Source organism: Sorex fumeus, unplaced genomic scaffold (assembly GCF_029834395.1).
Source record: "Sorex fumeus unplaced genomic scaffold, SorFum_2.1 ptg000064l, whole genome shotgun sequence".
Taxonomy (NCBI): domain Eukaryota; kingdom Metazoa; phylum Chordata; class Mammalia; order Eulipotyphla; family Soricidae; genus Sorex; species Sorex fumeus.
Window position 1 is genome coordinate 2214807 of NW_026606121.1, and position 20177 is coordinate 2234983.

A 20177-nucleotide genomic window follows, 5' to 3' on the forward strand; every position below is an offset into this window, starting at 1 on the left:
TCTAAGGGTATTATGGTAAACAAAAAAGGCAATATCAGAGTTCACATACAGAATGTTTCCTTTTATATAACAATCTCACAGTGACAGAATTATAATGATTGAGGACTGTAGTTTTTATGAGTTAGGATTGATAAAAAAATGTGGTATATGAAGGAAATCTCTGTGTTAATTTGTAATTATGGTGATGATTATACAGATCTGTGCAAGTGATAAAAATTTGTAGACATACACACCAAACGAGAGATACGAAACTACTATCTCTTAATAATAATAATAATTATTATTATTAAGAGATAAATTAAGACTTACAGTTTGTTCGATATCACCAGTTTCCAGGGCCAGGAAATGTGCTGTGTTCTCTTGGGGAACACAGTTGTGCTGTGTTTATCTTTGGGAAATATGTTCTCTTTGGGGAAAGTCTACTTGTGAAAGTATACTTGTAGTACAGATGGGTAAGGTGCTTGCCAGGAGTAAGCCCTAAGCACTGCTGGGAGTGGCCCAAAATCAAAACAAAACAAAAACCCAACCTGCTGAGAGGAGTAATGAGCTGAACGAGCCACTCATCCCAACTACAGACTGGGGAGCAAGCCCTGTAAAGGGTGGGGACTTGAGAGGACACTGAGGACAGAAATAGGAGTTTCTCGAGGTTGTTGGACTGCCAGATTCTCTTTTATACTCAAACCACCAGTACTCCAGCCTGAAAGGTCTCTAGAGAAACCTAGTAACCCCACGTTGCCGCTGGGTGGGCAGCTTTACTGCAGCTGACTTGCTGTCTCAGGCACAACCAGGCTGTGTTCCTACTCCACAAGCTTCCAGCCAGCAGCTGAGAAACTGACTCCTAGAGGCCAGCTGATAGGATGGATCCTTGAATCCTTGATGGGATCACCAGGGTCTGAGGAAAAGACAGAAATATCAAACAAGCAGAAATAATACAGGAGTTGGAAGAAAACACACCAAAACACTACAACTTATTCATGATCCTGTAGCTAATAAATCAGAATAGGTGTCTTTTAAAGAGACATAAGCAAAACATTGAAAAGAATGCAAATTAAGGGACCAAAGCAATAGTACAATGGATAGGGTACTTGCCTTGCTTCATCCCCTGGCACTCCATATGGTCCCTTGAACCCTGTTACGAGTGATCCCTGAAAACTACCGGGTTTTGCAAAAAAGTGCAAATTGAAAATAAGACACCATGGGGCAAGTGCATTAGCAGCCTGTTGGTGCTTCAGGCTTCCTGATACCCACAAATTGTGCCTGTTCCTTCAGCTGGACCGTAACAACTTGGGACCAAGTTTCCCAAGAAATTAAGTGGCCAAAGGATAGGTATTTGGGAGCCATGCCCACAAACCACCTCCAGCTCATCTATAGAAGCTCATTTATCGATCTTATTTCAGAGACCCAAAAATAAGTCTTGAAAGAGATCAAGAGCCAAAGTAAGGCGGCTGGAGCGATAGTATAACGGGTAGGGTGTTTGCCTTGCACACAACCGATTCGAGTTTGATTCCCAACATCCCATATGGTTTTCTGAGCACAACCAGGAGTAATTCCTGAGTGCAAAGCCAGGAGTAATCCTTGTGCATTGCTGGGTGTGACCCAAAAAGAAAAAAAAAAAGCCACAGTAAATCTTGGACCTATGCATGGCTGAACAGACCTAGGTAAAGGTAAATCAGAGGGGGGTGGGTCAGCCTGGTGCCACCCAGGCAGAGGCCCTGGCAGCCGCTTGCTACCACAATCCAAAATTGCCATCATACTCCCCTCCCCCCCGCCCCGACCTGACTCCACCATCTCAGGATGAACTTCACCAAGACATCTGTCACTGTCACTGTCCTCCCGTTTTTCATCGATTTGCTCGAGCAGGCCCAGTAATGTCTCCATTTTGAGACCTGTTGTTACTGTGTTTGGCATATTGAGTACTTCACGGATAGCTTGCCAGCCTTTGCTGTGCGGGCGAGATACTCTTGGTAGCTTGCCGGGCTCTCCGAGAAGGGCAGAGGCTGCTGAAAATTCGGTTTTGTGAGTTTTGTGACTGAAATCTCTAGGCTTTCTCAGAGTCGGGATGGGCTACCTCCTCCTACTTCTCAATACTCCTGGAAGTACTGACAGTCACCCCCAAGAACCACCTCCAGCACCACTCTTCTTTTGGTCTTGCTTCAGAGACCCATAAATAAATCTTGAAAGAGACCAAAAGCTACACTTAATCTCAGACCCACACATGGCTGAACAGAATGGGGTAAATCGGAGGGGGACAGGTTGGCCTAGTGTCCACCCAAGCAAAGCCCCTGGCAGCCACTTGCATCTACAATCCAAAATTGCCACCATACCCCCAGCCTGACTCTACCATCTCAGGATGATCCTCACTGAGACATAATCTGCTGAGAATTCGGGTATGTTGGTTTTGTGACTGTAATCTCCAGGCTTTTTTGGGATCAGGATGGGCTACCTTCCCCCACCTCTCTGTACTTCCAGAAATCTTGGCAGTAACATATACACCCCAAAATTGCCACCCAGTTAAAAAGCTACTCCAGCCTTACCATACCAATAAAAATACTGAAGACTCGGAGCAAACTCAATGACCTCTTAGTACCTGTATTGCAAACCATAATGAGCAAAAGAAAAAGGAGAGAGTAAGAAGGAAAGGGCCTCCCATAGATGAAGACTGGGGGTGGGGGTGGGGTGTTGTGGATTGTAGGAGGGAAACAGGACATTGGTGGTGGAAAATGAACACTGGTGGAGGGATGCATGCTGGATCATTGTATGACTGAAATTATAAACATCTTTGTAATGGTCTGTTTCACGGATATTCAATGAAAAAATATTTTATTTTAAAGTAATGTGGAGTTCATGCCTGCTTCAATTATCTTAATCAGTGGCTGAATAAATAGCAGTACTCCTACATTTAAAAAGAAGAAGAAGAAAATAGGACACCAAACAGAAATTTTAAAAATGCACAAGATGAGGAATGTCAAGTTGAGGGTATCTATCAGAAGTAATGACCAAAAGTGAAAAAATGGAGAAAAAAAACAGTAAGATGAATAGATAATTAATCAAGGATGTGTAAAAGCCTCATCAGAGTTGGGGCTGAAGAGAGAAAATAGGAGCATTTTTCAGATCTAAAAAACTAATAAGGGTCTTTATTTTTTTCTTTTTGGTTTTTGGGCTGCTTTCATTTTTGTGCTGGGGGCATGTGCTCCAGCCCCCTTTGAGATATCTCCCTGGCCCAGGGACATAATTTTCTGTATGGATAGGCTCTATTGGGTGCCCAGTATAACATGGGAAAAAAAATTTACTAAGATAGATTCATTATGTAAAGGTAAAGGTAAAGGCCCTCCCGTTGTTCGTCGATTTTGCTCGAGCAGGCCTAGTAACGTCTCCATTGGAGACTTTGTTAGTTTTAGAAAACACAAGGGTAAAGAGAAATCTTTCAGAAATAAACAGGGAATAAAAAGAGGCAAAAGAAGAAATGATGGCCAGCTAATTTCTCAATAACAAAATAGGATATTGGAGCAACAACTTAAAAGGTCTAAGGTTGGCAAGGCCTAGTCTATGTCTCTGATGGTGGAACACAGACCCTGGGTCCACTCTCCAGAACTGCACGCTGACTCCGTGGCACCCCTGGGTCTGCCTTTGTGGGCCTGTGGAGTGCTTAGGGTGGCTCTGCAGCCACAGCACTGCTGGGTGAAGTAGCACCATAGGGCTGAGCTGAAGCATAGCCGGCTTGGACTTGACTCCCCCCAGAATTCAACTGATGTGGATCTTGTACATTAAAAAGTCTGCTGGAAAATTGCTTTAGACCTAGAATACCTGTCAAGTCAAAGATGATTTTAGACACATAAGGATTGAAAACTTGCCACTCAAATCATTGGCTGTTCTTTGGAGGGCGATCTCCAGTAAAGAGAAATGAAGCAAGAGGAAGATTTGAAGGCCGCCTCGAAAGAGCGGTATTATGGCGGACTAAAAAGGGACAGGCCAGGGCAGCCACATGGCAAGGACAGTCAGGCAAGCCTGAGCAGGACAGAGAGTCCTTGGAGGAAGTGTTGAGTAAAAAGGAATGGCGGATTAGCTGGCGACTTTATGCATTTGAAAATTTATATTGATGGGCTTTTTAAAAAAATTTTTTATTATTTTTTTTTTATTGAATCACTGTGGGAAAAGTTACAAAGCTTTCAGGTTTAAGTCTCAGTCATGCAATCATCAAACACATTTCCCTTCACCAGTACTTATTTTTTACCAACAAGAACTCCAGTATACACCCCCAACCCTCCCAATGCCTGTGAGGCAGATGGTAAAGTAGTTAACACTCTATCTACTTTGATTAGATTAATTGTTTTGACAAAAGATGCATTATTAGAGTTTACATTCCAAAATTAGACCTGCTGAAAAGGCATTGTGAAATAATTTGTTTTCTACAGCTGGTTACAAGAACCAAATGATGTTGTGCGGCCGCAACAGTGGCCGCACGATTTTGGATTTCTGGTTTTTTATTTATTAAGCCTGGAAGTATTTCTGCCGAGAGTCAGATAGTTATGAGATTGGTTTCTGTGGCTCTGGAGCCATGGCCGTGCCGGAGAGCTGCTCATGGGGGGCAACTCGTGACCTCGGTAGGGCGTGAAGAACTAGCCGGGAACGCCCCCCTTCCCATGAGGTTTCAGTTGCCATTGATGGGCTTCTTAAGATACATATACATAAATAAATTAAAGTGGGGTAAGGGGAGAAATGAGAGGATTTTCATGAAAAAGTCAAAAGACTACACCAAGAAAAGAAATGTTCTTGTACTTTTGTGACCAATATTTCCAGAGTAATAAGAAACACTATTAATTTTTCAGCAGTCCCCCTCCCCACTATCCAAAGAGAGAACATTTCTATTTAGTATAACTTGGTAGGTTATTTTTTGGTTCTGAGAACACTAAGCAAAGTCTTTATCTATGAGATCCAGTTGTTTTTCTCTACAATTGAGAAATCAAGATTATTAGTCAATATTATTAGTCAGTACTATGGCAGTACCTATAAGACTAAGAGTTTAGTTAAAAGTACTCTTGGGAGTAAGCCCAGGGGTAGGGAAAGGTTGAGGCTTGGGTTGTTTGATAAAGCTTTTATCACTGTTTGATAAAAATAAAGTAGTGACCTACAGAAATCTTGAGATAATGTTACTTTTTTTTAAAGTTGTTTACTTGAATTTAAGGGCCACACACCCTGTGGTGCTCTGGTATGTGGTACCAGAGATTTAATCTAGGGCTGGTGGGATCTAAGACAAATGCCTTAACCCCTGTGTTATCTCTCCAGCCCCCTAAATGGAGGTTGTTTTTAACTAAGTTTTGAGATACTTTTGATATTTTAAAATTAACTGAAACATTCTGTTATATCAGACATAAAAAACAAATCATATGCCATATGTTAGAAACCATATATTACGAGTTATCTCTAAAAAATAGAAATTATTTTTTCTCTGTTAATTTATAATGAAGAAACACCATCCTGAAGAGGCTGGGTCAAGTGTCTGCCCTTTGAAGATAGGGCAGCTTTTCATTCTTTGTGTTACCTGGTAATCTACAAACAGAAAAACACTTTAAGAGGGAGAGTAAAGAGATGAGCAGTCTATTTGGAATGATTGATTTTGCAAAACTCATTGTTTATAGATGGAACAAATATATTCAGTCTCCGTGTGTTCTGAGACAGAGCCTAATGATAATGATCTGTTCACTGAGTTTTGGCTGAGAGTATTTTAAATGTCCACCAGTCTTCTCAGTTACCTGCCTTCTCTGGTCAGAGCATTTGACTCCATGTTCAGGACTTACTAGTGGTATGAAACAACACTTAAAAATGAAAACGGGCTGGAGCAATAGCACAACGGGTAGGACGTTTGCTTTGCATGCGGCCGACCAGGGTTTGATTCCCAGCATCCCATATAGTCCCCCGAACATTGCCAGGAATAATTCCTGAATGCAAGAGCCAGGAGTAACCCCTCTGCATCACCGGGTATGACCCCCCAAAAATTGGGGAAAAAAATGAAAGCAGTGGGGCCAGAGCAATAGCACAGCAGGTAGGGCATTTGCTTTGTATGTTGCTGACCTGGGTTCAATCCCCGGCATCCATATAATCCCCCGAATACCGCCAGGAGTAATTCCTGAGCACAGAGCCAGGAGTAACCCCCTGAATATCACCTGGTGTGACCCAAAAAGCAAAATAGTGAAAGAAAAGAAAGCAGTACTTCAAGCAAGGGCCCTGAAACCCAAATGAGGAAATTGTCTTCCTATCTGTCCAGTGTTTGCTCCATAGTAAGTTCTTAATTAATATGACAGGGGCAAAAGTACCAGTGACTTCCTTGAAAGAAGGTTCCAGGCTGACCTGTGGCAATTAGCAATAACCACTTGCTGTCCTCTTGCCTTCCCAAATGAAATGTAAGTCCTGTGGAAATTCCTGTCCCATTGATATTTAGGACAATGCCAGTATAACTTATGATTATACAGTTTCTTAACTTTCAGATGACAGCCCTCAAAGTCCTTGAACCAACTTGAAAGGGAGAATCAGCCTCTGGGCCCACATTCCCCACTGGGTGCGCTTTATAGAGATAGACACATCTGTTTCTTGCTCCATTTACAGGAAGCCTTGGGGTGGTTGGAGAACTTTGGTGTTATGTGTTTGCCCATACCCTGCCTCACTGGAAAGAAATATGCAAGGAAGGAAGGAAGGAAGGAAGGAGGGAGGGAGGGAGGGAAGGAGGGAGGGAGGGAGGGAGGGAGGGAGGGAGGAGGAGGAGGAGGGAGGGAGGGAGGGAGGGAGGGGGAGAAAGGAGGAACAGGAAGGAAGGAAGGAAGGAAGGAAGGAAGGAAGGAAGGAAGGAAGGAAGGAGAGAAGGAAGTGCTTTTCATTTTGCTTTTACTTTGTTTTTGTTTTTATTTGGGTTTTTTCCCCCACACCCAATAGAGCTCTGGGGCCACTCCCAGCTCTGAGCTTCAGAACTATGCAGTGCTGAGTGTTCAGTGCAGACCTCCTGCATGCAAAGCCTGTACTCCAGCTGGTTGAGCTGTTTCTCTGGCTGCTTCTTTGCTTCTAAATCAACTCCCATGTCTTTCTTTGTACTCCCAAGCACACATAGGGATCCTAGGCTAGTCATTGACAAAATCTAAAGATGACTTGGTTTGTTTCCTAATTTTATTAATTTGTTTTGTCTGACAGAATGTCATGGAACAATTCAACCCTGGTCTTCGAAATTTAATAAATCTGGGGAAAAATTATGAAAAAGCTGTAACTGGTAAGTGTATTTCTTTTTTTAAAAATTTTAATGCATAGAACCTTTTAGGATCCATTCAGTAAATAGTTTTGCTTATTTTTAGAAGTCTTAATAAAGAATTTTTAAAATCCCTTAATTGGTTAGAATTATAATTATAGAACTTTGAAATAATAGGGCATTAGTTATTTTAAAATGAGTAAATTGAATAATTTGTTATTGTAAGTGGTATGTTTTAATTATCAAATCATGCTTTTTTGACTTGGATTATCTTTATCAATGACATAAACATGTTTTATACTTTTTTTTTTTTTTTTTGCTTTTTGGGTCACACCCGGCGTTGCACAGGGGTTATTCCTGGCTCTGCACTTAGGAATCACTCCTAGCAGTGCTCAGGGAACCATATGGGGTGCTGGGAATCAAACTCTGGTCAGCCGCGTGCAAGGCAAACGCCCTACCCGCTGTGCTATCGCTCGAGCCCCTACTTTTAAAAACAAAATTTTGGTGAACTAAAACATGATAAGTAGATTAAAGCTGAACTTAGATTTTAATTTCAAAATGAACACTTCATTTAAAGTGAGCCCAGTGGGCTGGAGAGATAGAACAGCAGGCAGGGCACTTGCCTTGTAGGGGCCCAGCCAAGTTCGATCCCCAACATTCCATATGGTCTTCTGAGCATCACCAGGAGTGATCCCTCAGTGCAGAGCCAGGAGTAAACTCTGAGCATCGCTGGGTATGGCACCAAAACAAAACAAAACTGAACCTAAACCGTGGCTTTTTGTGAGCCAAGGTTGTTGGCTAGTTTGAGGGATTTTATTTGAAATCCACATGGATTTCCCTACCTAAAAGGAGAACAATAGCAACGGTAACCCTAAAAACCTGAGGTGCTAGCAGTCACTGGGTCCTAACGTAGTTAAAGCAGTGCTCCCTGGGCAACAGGTGTCGCCTTCCCAGCCTCTCTGGGTTCTCCTTGTCCTGGTTCACTAAACAAGTAATAGAAGCAGTCTTGTTACCAGTGGTTTTAGGCTGAAAAGCAGCTTCAAATGAAATTGCGAATCTTTTTCGTATCTGTTATTTATCTCACCATACCCACCTTGGCTTCTCCCTGTTGATATTTTGAAAGTAAACTTTGGACTCACACCACATTTGGAACGTGCCCCAGGACTGGGAGGGGATGGGAGTAGAGTGCCGATTAGACTTCGGACTTGATTGTCTGGGCACTCTTGTGGTCACGGGGGAAATGCTTATTTACTTTCTTCTGGAACTTCATGTTGTTTGCCAGACATTGACAGCATCAAGAAATTCCAGCCGGGATTTTCCTCTCTGGCCCTCCAGGGGTACCAGTGGCCCTGGCTCTGCTGGTGCCCTACTCTCTCCTTCAGGGAGCCCCCAGACCTTGCCTTGGCAACCTTGCACAGGTTGATGATTGCTTAGCCACAGCATCCCTGGAAAGGAAGGCACTGTGACCTGCAGTGGCATTTATTTCTGCATGAGCCACTGCTCCGAGGCAGTTTTACAAGGTGACTCAGGGAGCTGCTCTCCTGTTAAGGGGCTTCTCCCCAATGGCTCTTAGCACTTTAACACCCCTGAAAATCTACACTTTGAAAGTAGTTTCCAGAATTTCTGTAGGCCATCTGTTTGTTGTTGTTGTTATTGTTGTTGATGCCTTGAGAAGGTAAATAAATCTGTAATATTCTTGGTGGGAATAGTTGAGGAGGTACAGGGACCCAGGGTTAAGAAAGGGCCTGAGGTAAGCCCTGCCTCAGGATTTGAGCAGGGGAGATCAGGTGGACTGGAGCAGGCAGGAGGCACTGTAGGAACTGAACCAGCTGCTGATAGATGTAGCTGCAGCCGGCAGACCCTGAGGCTGAGGCTTTGGCAGGAAAGACAGTGCCCAGGCCAAGACCTTCTCACACAGCTTGTTGAAAAGTTGATGGCAAATAGTGTCAGATCATTTGTCTCTTTGAATGCCACTTCAGGTATCTGTAGCCACATATTAAACTGCCCTAAGCTTGGTGGTTTAGACAGTAATAGTTACTGTTTCTCATGATCCTACAAAGGCAGCACATTTCTCTGGACTCCTGGGGTTCTTCCTTGGATAAGCTGGGACCTGTGCTAGGCTGGGGACTGGTCTTGTTACCTTCAGCAGCTGGTTCCAAGAACGTTTGTCCCTCTGGGAATTATGTTGGTTGATAACCCCATTGGCCAGAGGAAAACTCATGACCAACCTCAATGTATATAATATGAGACTCTACAGGCTGGGAATCCTGGCAGGCAGGATCCTGCAATGCCATTACTATCAGAGCCTACTCTGAATTTGCCTGTCAGTGGAAGGTCATGGAAGGGCTTCACCCTGTGACAGTTATCTAATGAGATCATATTTTAACTTAAAAAGGTTAACTGCTAGATAGAAGTGTATAGATTAATGAAGTAATTGGTCAGCCACTAAGATAGAAACAGTATGTTTCATTCATAAAATGATATAGAAGAATCTCAATGTTTGCACAAAAGGGGCAAAATTATGAAAGTATTTTATTATGGATAAATAATATGATTTTTTAAGTTAATACAGGTTCATATATAATCAAAGTCTTATTAGAATGAGGAGGTTGGTTTCAAAAATAAGTTATTGAAAGTAAATAAAATCAAATTAATGAGAGTCGGGGATGTAGTTCAGACGTAGAACATAAGCTTTAAATGGGTGAGATCCTGAATTTAATCTCTAGCACCAAAAAAAAATGTTTTTTTCTTTCATTTTTTATATTTTTATTTATTGAATCACTGTGAGAGCAGTTACAAAGCTTTCGGGTTTAAACCAAAAAATTTTTTCACTGATTCAAAAATAAGTTAATGAACAACTTCAATTTAATGTGTGGGTGTAAAACAAAAATTTTGTTTAAATATTGTGCAATCCCATGTACCATTCTCCCACTTATTTGGTTTGTAGCTTATCAGTACCGTGCAATTTAAAATCTTCATGCTAAAATATTACATATACTAACTTGACGGTTTACTGGATACTAACCTTGTTTTTAGGTGGGGTCATCTCTTTCTCAGTTCCATTTGAGACAAAGAGTGAATAAATACCAGAATTTGTTTGTTTTGTTTTGTGGGTCACATCCAGTGCTCAGTACTACTTCTGACTCTGCACTGAGGATTCACTCCTGGAGATGCTTGGGGGAACCTTCTGAGGGTGCCTGGGATTAAATCTGGGTTGGCAGTATGCAAGACAGACATGCTACCCACTGTACTATTGCTCTGGCCCCCCAAAGCACCAGAATTTAGAGGCAGAGAGTGAAGTAGTTTAGCAGAGTGGTAGACAGTGTCTAAGTCACTACTGACCTTGGTCACTTCCCAGATGGTTTCCACTCTGCTTCCTTTCATGAGACAGGGAGGGATGCCATTCCTGACCCATGTCTAGCATTGTCAGGTAATTGAATTTAATAAATTAGATTATATAGGCTATATATTCTTTTTCATACTTGTATTTTAAGGTTATCCTCAGTCTTATTAAAATATTGCCCTAGTCTCAATATTATAGAATATTATATTCTCCAGACTTATTACATATATATATACACACACATACAAAATGCATTACCTTTATGATTTTAGCTCTACAATAAACACTAAGTGACATTATTGGCAGGGCACTCCTGATGGTGCTTGGGGGACCAGCCTAGTGCTAGGGATCAACTCTGGGACTTCTGGAGGCAAAGCATACACTCAGCCCTTTGATTTATTTTTTTGGCTCCTAAAAATACATTAATAATTTTCATTTGAATTTTTTTTGAGCCAGGTATGTAGCTCAGTTGTAGCGTACAACATGCTCCTCATGTCTGAGGTCAAGGTTCTATCCCTGGTTTCAAAAAACTCTCTAGGGGGACTTACAAAATCTTCATTTGGACTTTTACCTTCATTGTGTGACTGTTCCCTCTACACACACACACACACACACACACACACACACACACACACACACACACCCTTTTTATATTAAAATGTCTTTGAAAACAATCCATTCTAAATTAGGGCAGAGCAGCTGATGTGGCCAGAAAGTCTCAGGTTGTCTTTGCAGTGAATAAAAGGAAACCTCAGAGATTCCTGAGAACTCTTTTAGCCGCTTAATCCTGTGGTCTCCAACAGTATAGGAGAAACTGTTGCCTTACCAGTGAAGGCACCAACTTTGAGTAATTATAATAAATTATTTTTCCAAAATCACAGTAAATAGTCTAACCTGTCCAAAGATTTGCTTTTAAATACATAGCCAATCCCCCAAACCAATCTTTCCCTAGAAGGGAAAGAAGGAACAATGTTGGCATCTTCCTTTTGTTCATCACTACTCACTTTGAGGTACTGTGAGCACAAACTTATCCCAGGTTATTCATTCTGACTCAAGTAGAACCAGAGCTGGTCATCTTTTCTTTGGTAACCCCTCCCAGATACCCACTCCCCAGAAAAAAAGAAAGAAAAGGAAGGAAAATATTTTTGGCCCTTATAATTTACTATTCAGAATCTGTTAGAAAGAAGTGTGTGTGTATGTGTGTATTTGTGATAGAGAGAGGGAGGGAGGGAGGAAGAGAGAGAGAGAGAGAGTGAGGAGGGCTCTTTAAAAGAAGTAGGACTTATTGGGGTGGGGTCTAGAGGACAGCTGTGAGGCTCTCTGGAAGGCAGTGCCTACCAGTGTGTCCATGATCAAAAATGTATTTGCTCCCAGCCACTGGGACGAAACTGCTTTTCAGCCACCATGTCTTCAGACTCACCTGCAGTAATCTTGGTAAAGCCCCACTTCTGTGGCCAAGGCACTTGAACTTGACCTAGCCCCAGCACACAATGTCAATCATATGCTCCTTGTTCTGCAGCCAGATGCAGATGAACAAGATGAGTTGGCCAGTGTGGACCCTGGCCACTGTGTCCTGGAGCTTTCCAAAAGTGCCCCATATAACTGTTTGGAGCTAAAATTGAGGACAGCAAAGGACAGATAGCAGTGTCCACTGCAAAGGAATAGGGGATGCCCTGGGGCCCTCCACTGGGTTAGGAGGAGCTCTGGAAATGCAGTTCACCCCTGCTCCAACACAGCTGTCAAGCACAAGACCTGCTTTCTGAGACTCCACCTGCCACAGCTCAGGCTGGGCAGCCAGAAGGACTGAGGGAGTTTGGGAGAAAACCTCTGTGTCCATTTCTCATCTAATTGTTCTCTGTGTCATCTTTTATCTAGCTATGATCCAGGCGGGAAAAGCCTACTACGATGGAGTGGCCAAGATTGGTGAGATGGCCACTGGGTCGCCTGTGTCAACAGAACTAGGTGAGCTTACCAGGCATTCTGTATAAACCTGACTGGAATTGCGGTGCTAGGCCCTGAGTGAGCCCTCATTGTGGGCACAGGAAGTGGTCCAAATCTGGAGTGGAAAGGAGGTCTAGCTCAGCACTGCAGCCTGTTCACTTCTGGGATGAGTTCATGTGACATGTGACGGAAGTGGGGGGCTGGGCCAGGCCTTTTCCTGGGAACCCTTCCCCTTGGGTTCCTGCAGCGCCAAAGACAGGAGCTTTGACCTACATTCTTAATTGAAGGAGCCAGGCATGGCATGCTGGGCCTCCAGACTCTGGCCCGAGTGTTTCCTGTGACTCACCTAACAGAAAGTCAGACTCCTTTTACGTTGTTCACTTGGCTGGTGCTGCTTCACAGTTGCTCAGTTGTGATTTTTCCGGTTTTGCCAGTATGAATCGATCCCCTGTGCACAGGGAGAGTGGCCACACCCTCGGCAGGGCCAGCTGCGAGGGGAGCAGGGTTTCTATTTAGAGCTTAGACCTCTCCAAAGGGGGAAAAGGTCGAGGATTTTCATAGCCCCACACAAAAACACTACTTTAAAAACTTGGAATATGTTTTATTTTTCAAAGGGTAAGTTTTCTGGCTCAAAAAACATCCATCATAATTTGAAAGGTTCAGAAAACCAGAGGAAAAGATTGGCAAAGTCTGCTTGTATTTAAAGAAAAATGTCCAGGGGCTGGAGAAACTGTATAGAGGGGAAGGTGCCTTACATGCAGCACACCCCACTTTGATCCACCACATGCAGTCTCCTGAGCCCAGAGTCGAGTAGCCCCTGAGCACTTCCAGATGTGTCCCTCAAGTCCAGATAAATTTCAAAAAGGAAGCAATGTCTCCAGTTAAACAGTGGAGAGGGGACCCAGGGTATGGTTCAGTGGTAGAGCATATGTCTTGCGTGTGTGAGACCCTGGATTCAAACCCCAGAGCAGGACATTGGAGCATATCTTTATGGTCCAAATAATCATACCACTTCTATATAAAGTATCTAGAGTGTTTTCAGGATTGCTTGGAAAGCTCTTAACTAACCCATAAAAGCCAAGTGACAAATTTGAGAGGTGGTGACTGCTGGGGTTGGACTGGACTGAGGAAATGGACCTAGGTGTTCATTAACAACCTCTGACACCTTTTATACTCGAAGAGCTTTTAATGAGTCTGGAAACGTGTGGGGAAAAGGTTAACTGTAAGCCTGAAGTGACGGTATGTGATGAGTAAGTTCAGGCCTGCTCTATTTAACAGAGTCAGTGACATGCAGAATATTTTTAAAAGCCTAACTTGTGTTCTTTGGTGCCACAGTTTCTGCGTGTTCTGGCCAGATCCGAATGAGAGTTACTCTGTTCTAAACAGAATCAATTTAATAAAATATACACTGCGTTATGGAGACAGAATCAGTCAGTAAAACTTGGAACCTTTGGGGGATGATTGAGATGATTACAGGGTTCCAAAAATAGGACTAAATTAAGAAGAAACATCCTATTTGTGTCAGGCGTCCAGGGAGACTGAACAGCCCTTGCATTAAAACATATGGCGCTGTGACTCACTGTCAGTCAGTGTGCCTTTTGAATGTTTTATGGCTCTTGCCACTGTTTGAATAGGACTTCTGTTCCACACCTAGCTTTATTCAGCTGAGTCCATAGTATTGAATCAACCTTTTTCCATGGCAACCATGTTGTTATAAACAGAGCCTTAAAATTTTAGTTTCAATAAGGAAAATATGTTGCAATGGTGAAGTTTCTTTTATGTGGATATGGATTCAGATGGAAATAACTTTTGCAGTTTTTTTAAATTTTTGATTCAAATTGTCCTTTTGCTCGTGTTCGCTTATCATCTCATAATTAATATTCTACTCTTACAATTCCATGACAGAGTGTTATCCCATTAAGAGTTATCCTGGGTGTGACTGAAGCCATGTACAGTGGGTAGGGTGTTTGCCTTGCATGCGCCTGACCCGGGTTCAATCCCTAGCATCCCATATGGTACCCAAGCATTGCCAGAAGTGATTCCTGAGTGCAGAGCCAGGAATAACCCCTGAGCATCACCAAATGTGGCCCCAAAACAACAAAAACAACAACAACAACAACAAGAGTTGTCTTGAGGCCAGAATGATAGTCCTGGGGGTGGGACATTTTCCTTACACAACTGACCTCCATCCATAGCACCACATGTGGCCCCCTGAAACCTGGCATAATTGATCCCTGAGTGCAGAGTGAGGAGTCATCTGAGCACAGCTGGGTGTAGCCCAAAACAAAACAAAAATTCCAACTGACGCAGTGTTACATAGGTAAAAATTGTGAATCATTTCAAAACTGTGTTTCCTTCAGAACTTTATCTCTGAAATACCTTTATCTTCTCATTGATCATCTTGCCTCTTCTTTCTTGGGCCTCTGAGCAGTGCTCAGGGGCCCAGATGCTACACCTGGCAATACTTGACCAGCTGCCTGGTAGTTGTGTGCTAGGCCTGAGAATGCAGTGCTGCTTGGGTCCTGGGCCTCCAGGGCCATGCTTGGTGATGCAGGAACAGTGTTTTTTTTTTCTTTTCTGTGTGGTATGCAATTTGGACACAAACCCAGTGTTTTCTTAGAGTAAACTTGACATAGGGTTGAGAAATGCTTTCCTAGATCACCTTCTACCTTGGGTCCTGGTCCCTCACCATGTGCTGTGTCACCTAGCATAATGGAGCAAAGATTGTGGAGGTGGGACTTCTGGGAAAGGATAGTAAGTGGAGGTGGCAACAGCACTACTGGGGCCCCTCCCCAGCCAGAGTGCAGGACGGATCTTGTGACCCAGACAGAGAGATCAGGCCAAATCTAACCCTCAGGCTCTGCAAGACCGCTTGCTGCTGAGCACCTTCAGGGGCTGGGAAAACTGCATTCTGAGATCACTGCTGACAGTGTGCATCCTCGACCAACAAGGAGCGAGAGCAGCCCTTACGGATGTGTGAAAATGAAATGAAGCAGGGCCTGTGGACTCAGGCTTCAAAGACCACAGAAATGCCTCTTGTGTTTCACATACTGACAGATATGCAGGAAATCAAAACATGTGACCTTTTTTTTTTTTTACACTGACATTCTTTTCTTCTGTAAAGTAGACAGTATGAGTTTGTATGAACACAATTTTTCTTGATTCTTCATGAACCAATTTTTCTCTCTTTTTTGTACTTTTTTGGGTGGGGAGTCACACCCAGCAGTGCTCAGGGTTTACTCGTAGCCCTGCACTCAGGGATTACTCCTGGTGGTGCTTGGGGAACCATATGGCATGCCAGGGATCAAACCTGGGTGGGCAGCACGTGCAAGGCAAATGCCCTCCCTGCTGTACTATGACTCTGGCCCTATGAACCAATTTTTCAACTAACCCCTTACATCTTTGATTCCTATTTTATAAATATATTCACATCTTCAGTTTGTTTTTTATACTATATTTGGGGAACATACACTTACTCTAATTTCTGAAGTGATACATTTAACCCGTACTTTTTTTAAGTTTTTTTTTTCATTATTGTTAAAGAGCCATGATTTACAAAATTAACAGTAGTTGAATTTTAGGCATACAATAATTCAACACCAATTACTCCACCAGTGTCAACCTCCCTCCACCAGTGTTCCCATGTTTTCTCCCCATCCTGAACCCCACCTGGCAACTTGACTGACACATTACAAAATTTCAGTGGTTGCCACTTAGATCTCATGATTTCAGTTCTGTTGGATCTATGTTTTGAATATATGGCTATACCACTCACTCATATTACTGGTATAACTGAAGCCCGTTTACCCATTATTTCACATTATTTCTTCTATTGTATGTCTCTCTTTTCCTTCTCTGTCTGTCAAGGGTGATCTAGGCATCCCCTTTTACTACAGTATATTTCCTCATCCAATACACAAGTCAGTAAACATAATATACCACATTGATAAAAGAGAAAAATCATATGATCATACCAATTGATGCAAAGAAAGCCTTTGATAAGATTCAACACCCTTTTGTGATAAAAACTCCCAGCAAAATAGGGGTGGGAAGCACCTTACTCAAGATAATAATGGTCATCTATAACAAATTTACAACTGGATGATACACATAGTGGTGAAAAACTGAAAGAATTCCCTCTGAGATCAGGTACAAGGTAAGCATGTCCACTCTTTCCACTTCTAGTCAACATAGTATTAGAAGTCCTGGCTATAGCAGTCAGACAAGAAAAACAAATCAAAGGGTTACAAATTGGAAAAGAACTCAAAATGTCACTCTTTACAGATGAAGTGATAATATACATAGAAGACCCTAGAGAGTCCACAAAAAAACCTCCTGGAAACAATAAACCAATGCAGCAAAGTGGCCGAGTACAAAGTCAATAACACAGAAATCATTCACATTCTTATATGCAAAGAATGAAGCAAGAGGAAAACAATCCAGAAGTCTATCTCATTTAAAATTGTATCCAAAGACATCAAGTATGTAGGAGTCAGCTTAACAATAGACTTGGGAGATCTATACCACAATAACTTTAAATCACTTAAGAAAGATATCAAAGAGGGCCTGGAGCAATAGCATAGTGGATAAGGCATTTGCCTTGCATGCAGCTGACCTGGGTTCGATTCCCAGCATCCCATATGGTCTCCTGAGCACTGCCAGGGGTAATTCCCGAGTGCAAAGCCAGGAGTAACCCCTGTGCATCGCTGGGTGTGACCCAAAAAGCAAAAAAAAAAAAAAGAGAGAGAGAGAGAGAAATAAAGGAAGTCCTCAGGAAGTGGAAAAATATCCCATGCTCATGGATTGGGAAAATCAATATTATTAAAATTGCTATCTTACCTAAGCTACTATATAAATTCAATGTATTCCCCATCCTGCTGGAATGATGGCACAGCGGTAGGGCGTTTGCCTTGCGCTCATTCAGCCTGGCAGAGCCGGGTTTGACTCCTCCGTCCCTCTCGGAGAGCCCAGCAAGCTACCGAGAGTATCTCGCCCGCACGGCAAAGCCTGGCAAGCTACCCGTGACGTATTCAATATGCCAGACACAGTAACAACAAGTCTCAAAATGGAGACGTTACTGGGCCCACTCGAGCAAATTGATGAACAATGGGAGGACAGTGACAGTGACAGTGATTCCCCATCCAGATTCAGATTACATTCTCCCAGAAATATCAATAATAAAGTTTGTATGAAATCAGAAAATACCACAAATAGCGAAAAACATACTGAAAAAATAAGAAGTTGGAAGGTATTTCATAACCTAATTTGGAACTGTAAAGCTATAGTGATCAAAACTACATGGTACTGGAATAAAGATTGACCCTCTGATCAGTGGGTCAGAATTCAATATCCTATTTTGAAAAAAACCATATATATGGGTAGTTAATTTTCAATAAAGAAGCTAAGAATATGAAATGGAGTAAAGATAGCTTCTTGAACAAATGGTGCTGGGAAAGTTGGATAACTTAATGTAAGAATCTAAAGCTGGATTCATCTTACATCTCACACAAAAGTCAATTCAAAATGGATCAAAGACCTTGAAATCTGACCAGAAACAACAAAGTACATTGGGTAAAATACAGGCAGAACACTTCAAAATTTGGGCCTTGATGGTGCCTTCCATGACCTGATACCACTGGCAAAGGCAACAAAATCAAAAATAAATAGGACTACATAAAGTTAAGAGCTTCTGCAGAGCAAAGTAAACATGGGCTAAAACTAAAAGACAGCTAACTAAATAGAAAAAAAAATTGCATTCAACACATCAGATAGAGGTTTGATATCCAGGATATATAAATTACTCACAAAGATCAACAACAACAACAACAAACTATTAACAAATGGAAGAGGAAATAAATAGACACTTCTCCGAAGGAGACAGGGACAGGCAGATGGCCAGTAGGCACGCGAAAAAATGCTCAGCATTTAAAAAATGCTCAGCATCACTTATCGGAAATCCAAATCAAGATGACAATGAGATACCATCTCATACCGGTGAGAATGGCACATATCAAAAATAGTAGGAACAATCTGTGTTGGTGGGGATGTTGTGAAAAAGGAACTCTCATCCTCTGTTGGTGGTAATTATGTCTAGTACAACTCCTATAGAAAACAGGATGGAGAGTTCTCAGTAAATTTAGAACTGAACTGCTGTATGACCCAGCAATTCTACTTGTGGGTATCTATCCTTGGGACATAAAAACTCTCCCTCGAAAGGGCATATGCACATTGTTATTCATTGCTGCACTCAGTACAATAGCTAAGATATGGAATCAACCTAGGTGTCCAACAACAGGTGAGTGGATTATGAAGATGGGGTATATATACACAATGGAATGCTATGTAGTTGCAAGGAACAGTGAAATCATGCAATTTGCTACAACATGGTTGGAACTGGAAGATAAATTGAGTGAAGTAAGCCAGAAGAAGAAAAACAAACCCAGGATAACCCATAGCACAACGGTAGGGCGTTTGCCTTGCGTGCAGCCGGCCTGGCCAAGCCTGGTTCTATCCTCCGCCCCTCTTTGAGAGCCCGACAAGCTACCAAGAGTATCTCGCCCGCATGGCAAAGCCTGGCAAGCTACCTGTGATATATTCGATATGCCAAACACAGTAACAGCAAGTCTCACGATGGAAACATTACTGGACCTGCTCAAACAAATTGATGAACAACGGGAGGACAGTGACAGTTTAAGAAAAAAAAAAAGGATCACACCTGGAAGTCCTTTGTGTTACTCCCAGTTCTGTGCTCAGGGGCCAATACCAATACCAAGGGTGCTTGGGGAACCATGGAGTGCTGGTGGTTGAACCTGTGCAAAATACAAGCTCAGCCTGTTCAGTTAGTCTCTGGCCCTAACTCTAATTTTAAATCATGGTCTCATTTTTCAGGACTATAAAAATTTTTAAACCATGCAGAGCCATCTAATCAATGGAGAAAACTGATTATCTCAGGACTTAAGGTAGTGTTTGGGAGCAACATCAAAGACACCCCAAATGGCAGTCATAAATGTAGCCTGATGGGGGCCGGAGCGATAGTACAGTGGGTAGGATGTTTGCCTTGCACGCAGTTCAATCCCCGGCATCCCATATGGTCCCCTGAGCACCGCCAGGAGTAATTCCTGAGTGCAGAGCCAGGAGTAACCCCTGAGCATCGCTGGGTGTGACCCAAAAAGAAAAAAGTAGCAGGAAAGCAGAAAACAGTGAAATTAATATTTATGTAGTCATTAAGTGCTGAATGAATGACAGGCCACATAAGATTGTCGCCCCTAGGACAGCTCAGGTCTGGGGAGAGAAGTCTAGGGACAGGTGTATGTAGTCCAGCCCTGGGCAGCAAGTGGGCTGGTCTTTTATGGGGAATTCACAGGGCTTTGTCAAGACCCCAGTAGCCAGGGTTTTCTCAGAACAAAGATTCATTTCGTTCACAGTGATTTAACATTTGAAACACTAAAGTTATTTGTGAGAGGGTTTTTTTTTTTTTGCTTTTTTTGGGGGTCACACCCAGCAATACTAGGGTTACTCATGGCTCTGCACTCAGGAATTACTCCTGGAGATGTTCAGGGGACCATATGGGATGCTAGGAATTGAACCCGGGTTGGCTGCATGCAAGGCCCTACCTGCTGTGCTATCACTCCAGCCCAAGAATTATTTTCAACAGCACTTGTCACC

At 42.6% G+C, this 20177-nt stretch overlaps 1 protein-coding gene across 1 annotated transcript in view; it reads left to right on the top strand.

Moving 5' to 3' along the window:
- Positions 1-20177, top strand: part of BAIAP2L1 (BAR/IMD domain containing adaptor protein 2 like 1) — an 80060-nt gene that overhangs the window by 25702 nt on the left and 34181 nt on the right. Inside the window, exons 2-3 of the mRNA XM_056128511.1 lie at positions 7177-7252; positions 12447-12533. Coding sequence (XP_055984486.1) covers positions 7177-7252; positions 12447-12533 — 163 coding nt within the window. The remainder of the gene's footprint in view (positions 1-7176; positions 7253-12446; positions 12534-20177) is intronic.